Below are 8,001 nucleotides of genomic sequence, written 5' to 3'. Positions count from 1 at the left end.
TTTGTTTTATTTTTTTTACTCGGGGAGGAATTACTGCCATACAGAATAATTTGAATGTGTTCCATGTTAAAGAGGCTTAGAAGAGATACAAGGAAGGTGACTCTTCCATTCTAAAGGAAGAGAGCATAAATATATTTAATAAATGAACCTAACAGCCAGTTCATTCCTGTAAGCATGATTCTTCATTACTCAGATGCTAAAAAGAACTCCCGGCACAGATTGTTCATCAAACCTCTCTTCAATCCGTGAAACGGAAGTATTCCATTTCAGGAGCAAAAGATCAGACTGCTCATAAAATGCTCTGGTAAACAAGTTCATTTCCAAACAATTGCTGTTGATGTCAGTGGAAATGTGTCCTGGGGCCCAGTCCTGTATATGTTTACTTTGAAATAAAGTTTCATCTTTCTCAGCTTGTCTTAATCCAAAGTATACATTTATACTTAATCCAAAGCATACAGTTGCAAAAGGATTTGAATTGGGCAGTTTGTGTCTTGCCTAAGTCCATTTGACGTGATCAAATTCATGGCTAATAAAATTAATTACAAATGTAGAAGTGCCCAGTTCAAATCCCATCTTAGCTATTAAATATCACAGTGACCCTAAGCCCTTGATCTTCCATATGCTACATGGAGATAAATAATGATTAATTTTTAAATAATTACAACCACTGGGGAGGCTGATGTCCATAAGATTTGGTTTAAAAAGGCAAGATGGGGGAGGTGGGGCTTGATGTCGCAATGACATGACATGCAATCTTGGGGCTCCAGGATTGCTGTCGATATCTCTGTTCCTGGATGGTCCTTTTGGAACTAAACTGTTCTGAAGGAACAGTGATAGAGAAGAGCATGTTTTGCTGATCTCAGGGACATTGCAAACTCCCTGATTGATCTGGGAGAAAGCTCTTTTTGCCAGCTACAAGAGAAGCAGCCAAAGTGGCTGCAGAAGGTTGGGACAAGCCCCTGAAACAGAAGCAGTACAGGAGAGACAGTGTGTCAAAATGGTGAGAAAAAATTTTATTATTAGAGAAGGGAAACCCAAAAGACTTGGAGTTTAAAATAAAATTGAAGATAGAAGAAAATAAGTGGTGAATTAACCCTGGTTTAAAACTATCGTGTTATCTTTTCTACCTTAACTTTGTTTTCTATGGATAGACTTTTTACAAATGCCTCTTACTTTTAAACTGGACTGGTCTCTTTTTTTACTTCTTCCTCTATATTTTTTCCATTTTTTGTATTCGTGGATTAAAAGTTTCTTCTCTCGTAAGGCTTGGTGGAGCGTAATTTTTAAACATTTCCCCCCCCCCTCTTCTGGAGCTTGGAGTTTACAGAGAGAAGCAAAAACAGATGGAAAAGAGGTAACACTGCCATCTAGTGGCTAGAGGCTTGGCAATATCTGATATTACAAAGCTATAGGCTTTTGTTTACTGAAAGGGTTAGTGGAAAATGTTTTGTTGATACAGGTGTTCCTTTGAAGGAAAGAATAAGCAACCCCACTAAATTTGTTTGAAACCTAAAAAGCCTCGGATGTTTTGGCAGTGTTTATAACCTGGAAAATGACACAACGTGAAGAAGAAAAGGCACTAACTTTGCAAAGAATTTTCTTAGAAATTCAAAAAGTTTTAATAATCATAGAATTGAAAAGAGACTTGAAATTATATATCAAAATACAGAAAGTACGGGGACAGTGATGAAGTTTGAGGACAGATCTCAAAAAATCACAGAGACATATGAAAGTGATAAGAAAATTGTTGACACTGACCGCAAACTGTGAGTGGAAGGAAATGACAAATGTGAAATATGGAAAGGAGAGATCGATGAACCGGAACTTTATTTCAGATGTCAGAACATAGATAAAGAAAGGAGAGAAAATTTGGCAGAAATAATGAGAGTAATCTCGGCAGAAGCACTAATGGTAATAAAAGTTAAGCTGATAAAAGGAGCAGATAGAGGGTTTTGAATCCTTATAAGACATGCAATGAACAAGAAGTTCTTAAGAGAAGTCCACATAAGACTTATCAAGAAAACACTTAGAATACAGCCTTTACAAATGGCAAGAGATATTGGACCACACTATTTCTGGAAGGATACAGGATGATGAAATGAAATGTCACAATAAAATTTAGTTAAATGTAGTTAAATTTTGAGTGCTATATACAACGTAATAATAGCTATACTCAAATAAATGTTTAAAAACGATAAAGCTTTTATATATACTAGAAGGATAATATGAAATTTTATACAAACTGTAAATGAGGATTATGGAAATGATGTTGAAAAGCCTTTTTATAAAAGATAAACAATTCTATATAGAATAGAATATAAAGATGTAATATCATTGGATGATTTCAGGATGATGTAATGAAATGCCATAATATAAATTTACTTCAAATTTAATATGCCTTATGTTGAAAGGATGTAATAATAGCTAGGCTTAATGGATGTTTAATAATTATAACAATTTGTATACATGTATATTAGATTGATGATACTAATAATGGGGGGGAAACATGGAACTGAAAATTATTAGAGAATCAATGCTAAAATAATAGAAGGACTTAGAATAGGATTAAAAAACCTCTTTATTATTGGATATATTGAAGATGATATAATGAATTATTATAATATCAATGGTTATATATTTAGAATACCTTGTCTAAAATGGAGAAACAATAGTGATAATCAAACAAAGGAAGCGTAATAACAATGTATACAAGGATATCTTGATTGATGATATGTGAATTTTGATAAAATTCAAGTGATGACTATGGAAAGGACGCAGAAAGACCTTGTAACCAATCGACACACTGTATGTAGTTGAAGAGGCTTTTATGTTATATGTGTTGTGTGTTTGTGTTTGTTTGAGAATAATTTTTTTTTTTTTTAAAAAAGCCAAGATGGTGGGAATGACTGCAATCAAAGCTCCATTTTTATAATGTGTAAAAGACATCTCAAATTTTTGTACTATATTTTGCAGACACTTCTGCAGCTAGTTGTTACATATCTGCAGTAATGCCCTTTTGTTTCATTTGCTAGAGAAGGATAGAAACAATAGGAGGCTGAAACATTGTAGTTTGAATTCTCTTTTGTGTTCCTTGGAAAAATAGACCCTGGAGTTTCATATTTCATCCTAGAAACATTGCTACTTTATCTAGTCGTAAAACCTGATAGTTACTTTAATAGATACCTAATATAGATAGCTATATGTGAAAATGACTGAGTTTATTTTTCTCTAGGTGCACCCAAGCAGATATCACATTGCCTCGAGCTAGTTATACTAGCACCAGAGTTTCACAGTTACAAATGATCACAATTAGCCCCTCAGGGCAAATTCCATTTATTCTATTTATTTTGTTCCACAAATAGAAGAAAACAATTTGCACATAATCTGACAGGATGAAAGATGGGGCAAGCCCACTTTTAAGTGATTTTGAGTGAGCAATAATTAATTTGTGGAACACAAAATGAGGGAAGGGAAAAGTTCCATTTACCTCTGTCCGGTGATTAATCTGTGACTTTCTCATCTCTGCTCCTCTGCTCAGAAACACTAGACTGAATGTGATTGGCCAAAGGGGCTGGCTGGGAGTCAAGGCAGTCGCTTTATATCTTTCTGAAAAAAGGCAGGCTGTGTTACAGACAGCGAGCGCTTCTGCCTTCTCCCACACCATCTGGTTGTCTTCAAGGACACAATAACCACACGGCAAGATGTGCAAAGGATTAGCAGCCCTACCCCACACATGTCTGGAGAGGTGAGAGAACAAGTTTATGCCTATCAAAGAGGAAAGGGATGAGGGTGATGGAGAGAGTGGAGACACTGCATTAATCTGGCAGAATAAAAGCTTAGCCCATCTCTGTGCAGAAGAGATGCCTGCCTAAAGAAATGTTGGGAAGTTCTGTTCTCATTTGTTTTGGAGGAATTAAGCAAGTGAACTGACCAAGCTGTAGCCTATATTTCTCATTGAGCTTGAGATCAGAAAGGTAAATTGCATTTAGACGCATAACCCTAAAAAAAAATGTTAACCCTAAACCGCAGACGTACTACTTTGGCTACGCTATTATAGACATGAGGTCATAATGACCCCTCATAAAATTTTCTTAATCTATGAAAATAATAGATGGGATATGTTGTTAAATTTACTTTGCATAGTTACAGTTTTCATTCATTGATCACATTTACAATTTGGAAAACTCTTGTGGTTAAGACATAGTTAAAGAATGAGGAGCCAAATTCACTCAAAATTCTGTTAAGTTTATCGTGGGTGGTGGAATGATGTATTGCACAACATGGGGTTAGTAATATGAATTTTTCATTCAAACTAGCATAATTAAAAACTTTTTCTTCTTCATGAAAATGTAAAAAACACTTCGAAAGGAAAATTGTGAACAAGGGAAAGATTGATTCTCAGTCAATCTTTAAAGATATGATGCAGTTTAAAACTTCTTATCTCTCGCACGCAGACACTATTTCACAAGAATATGATGACAGATAGTCTTACGTGAATAGTTCTTGTTATATTTTGTTTGGCTTTTCTCATTCTTTTAATTACTTTCTTCCCAGCTTCATGCTAAAACCCAAGATATAAGCAGAAGGCTATTGAGATAAATGTCTTATGACAATTAAATCATCATCATCATACCATTGTTCAAAAGGTTTTTCAGGGATCACAAGAAACTTTCTTTTACGTTTCCAACCATTATTAAACACAATGAAAAAACAAGATCATTTTTTGAACTTTCATTCACTCACCTACATACCCACTCATTTACTCATTCATTTAAACAGTCTATAAACCCTTATACAGTACCTATTTGTAGCTATTATAAAGAAGGATACATTTAAATTTAAAATACAGCTGAGGACATTGTCTTCAAGGGCTGATAGTTTTATTTTCTAACTATCATAAAATAGCAGACTTCTATCATGGTATTGGGACTAACCTATATATTTGGGAACACATTCCAGCAAATCACCATCAGTTTATGAATTGAAATGATATAACCCACATCCAGTGTCAATGAGTTTACTAATTCTCAGTTTAACAACCTGTTTTGCATCAATATACTTAAAGAACTAAAACTAAAAGAAAAGAAGGTTTAAGTGCAATCTCTTTGTATTTCTAGCGACTAGATAAGGAAGGAAAAGAAATTGGTGGCTTAGATAATTGCAGGCCCTGATAAATAAACACTATGATAAAATTATGGAATAAAATAAAAAAGAGCAGGATTTAAAAAATGAAACGTATGATGAAGAGTCATGAATTTCAAAAACTTTTCAGCAGGACTTTTAATTAGCCTGAAACTAACCAAAAAGTGGTATTAAAACTTGACATAGCCTATTATCCCAATGAGCCAGCATAATGCAGGAGTAAAGAAACCACTTGAATAACTTTGTTTTAAGGCTATTAGAATCTGTAGATTCTGGATCTTCTTCCTGTGTGTGTATTTCACTTTCTAAGATTTTACCTACTGTTTATGAGCAATTTTGATTCAGGATTTTTTTTTCATAGAATGAATTTGTTTTTTAGCCATCCTAATTATTTTTTGCATTATTCCATATAGGGTTCCCAAAAATATATCTCTGGAAACAAAAAGGGTGCAAATATATGTCAAACCTCCCTAGATTAAAAGTAGCTTTTCATTTCTGAGTGTGAGTGTTTGTGTGATGGCCGATTAATTTTTGCAGACATTCTTCTCTGAGTTATGGCATGGATTATGATACAAAATGAGATTCCGTTGATTTATAGTGGAAAAGCCAAGTCATTTAATTGTTCTCTTATATTTTTTACTAGTTGTTTTATTTTATTTATCTTTTAGTGTGTGCTTAATGTCTGAAGACATGTTTTGTCACATCTTTGGCATCATCAGGGCAATGCTGCTTTGCTGGTACCATTGGGATAGGAAATCTAATTCTCCTGTCCATATGCTTTTGACATGGGACAACTATATTAAAATGTTAAACTTTTATCTGCTATTGCTTATAAATCCAAAATGAGAAATAAATCTACCTGGAATCTAGTTCTCACACTGCCAGAGTTTATAGTATACAATAATTTCAACAATACATTTGATGACGTCCTCCAGTATATTTACAAAATAACTCTACCATTACTAGATGCTTCCGTGACTGTTTAAGCAACCTACTCAACATTTGTACATTAAAGGGTCTGTATCAACCTGGAGAGGCCACCCCAGCTAAGGGGAATAGCAAAATTCTACAGAAGACAGAATCAGGATTCAAAAGGATCTTGACCAGCTGAAAAAGTCTAATTATTGGGCACAGAATGCCCCTCCCCTAGCATCCTCCAGTCTGTTCCGTTCATCCCCATCCTCTCAATATTTGCCTTTTCAGGTTATCGCCTTATGGGTCTAATGACAGCTCTGATGTGTATGGATATGAGTTTATATTCTTTTATCCATAAGGTATAAATGGGAAATTGGCACCTAAAAAGGTAATGGCCTTATTTTAACCCACTTTAATATATAAAACTAGATTTTTGGGGGGTTGTGTTATCTTTAGAACCTCCAGCTGGGGTGTGATCTAGTACTACCAAAATGGGCAGAAAAATGTTTTTAAATACGTGACTATCTAAAACAACCAAAATTAAATTTTCACAGGCATGTGTATGTGCAAATATGTGCACGCACAAAAGTATATGTTTGGTTCTTTATTCTGTAGTTTACATGACACAAGGTATTATTTCTATTATTAGGGCAGGGGCCTGAATACACTCTGTGCTGTTTTAATGAGAGCGTCCTTACTCAAGAGACCCTTTGGTCAACAAGGAGCATGGGGACTTAGCCACCCTTTGGCCTATGGAGAAGGCTCATCCTGGGTCAAATGAATAGATTTCTTGGAACAGCTGATTAGGAAAATGGCCTTAGTATGTGCTGACATCCTCCAAAGAGATGGATGAGTAAAGCTTTCATTTCAATATCTGAAGAACAGTTAAAAGCATAATATCTCAAAAACTCTAAGGTTTCCTGCCTATGGAAATAAAAATTAAAGCAACTTAGAAGACTGATAATTAATGACATCGAGAGACTTTCAAGGACTCCATTAGATATTACTTCCTTGGATGATTTACCTTTGAAACACCCGAAGAAGAAGAAGAAGAAAAACAAAAGTTGCCTGTATGATTGATTGATTCACTTATGTATTGGTTGGCCTATTCTTTACATTTAAAACCATTGTGTATTTTACAACTAACCTTTAAAATTGAAAGCAGCATGAAATACAAGTGGTAAACTAACATTTTTTTTCAGAATTTCTTTGCAAGAGTTCTAAAAACTAAACTAGCATGAAAATAATTTTTTTAGGCGTGAGAGCAAATTTCCCTGAGATTTCATACTGAGCAGCAAAGCTTTGGGTTCAGCTGCTGCTAACTTGCCAGAAGATTTAAAACAGCTTCTTTGTTAGAGGTGCTGTGCTTCCTTTCAACAGCACTGACGCTTTTGTCAGCACTCGGATGCAAAATAATGAGAGGGTGTGAATGAGGACAATACTTGAGGTGAAATAAAGAGCACAGCTAAGGTACTTTACAGGAATAATTTGTATGCTTGCTTTTAATTTAAATATCAGCTGTTCCCTATTATAGGACATGGAGGGCTCTTAATTTGGTTCATGGTATACAAGACCAGAACAGATCCCTGGCAGACTTCAGGTTTATAAGGACTATTTATAAGACAATGTTATAACAGATATCTGGCAAGATTAGTATTGTGCAATCTCTCGGCTTATTCATACTTCATTATGAGTTCCAGATTCTAGATATCTGGTACAAGTCACAATGGCACAGATGCATAGAGTTAGTAGAGATCTTCTAGTCCAACCCTCTGCCCAAGCCAGAAGTCATTAGGTTAAACTATTGCCATCACGCAAATGATATGAATGATCTTACTTGCCCATGCACAATGATTTAGCCTTCCTTAAATACCTACAATATTGTGCCTTCTCAATTTCCCCATTACATTTTCCATAAGTTTTGTTTCCAGAAATGATCCATCA

The 8,001-nt window shown here is 34.8% G+C and overlaps 1 protein-coding gene across 1 annotated transcript in view; it reads left to right on the top strand.

Annotated features, from left to right (window-relative positions):
• Positions 1-3,605: 3,605 nt before the first annotated feature.
• LOC309388812 (regulator of G-protein signaling 5-like) overlaps positions 3,606-8,001 on the top strand; it is a 28,351-nt gene continuing 23,955 nt past the window's right edge. Inside the window, exon 1 of the mRNA XM_081946466.1 lies at positions 3,606-3,745. Within this exon, the coding sequence (XP_081802592.1) occupies positions 3,702-3,745 (44 nt within the window). The 5' untranslated portion in view covers positions 3,606-3,701. The remainder of the gene's footprint in view (positions 3,746-8,001) is intronic.

Source organism: Natrix helvetica, assembly GCF_964273705.1.
Source record: "Natrix helvetica genome assembly, chromosome: 3".
Classification (NCBI taxonomy): Eukaryota; Metazoa; Chordata; class Lepidosauria; order Squamata; family Natricidae; genus Natrix; species Natrix helvetica.
Note: the sequence above shows the minus strand (reverse complement) of the source record. Positions and strands in the feature narration are given on the sequence as shown.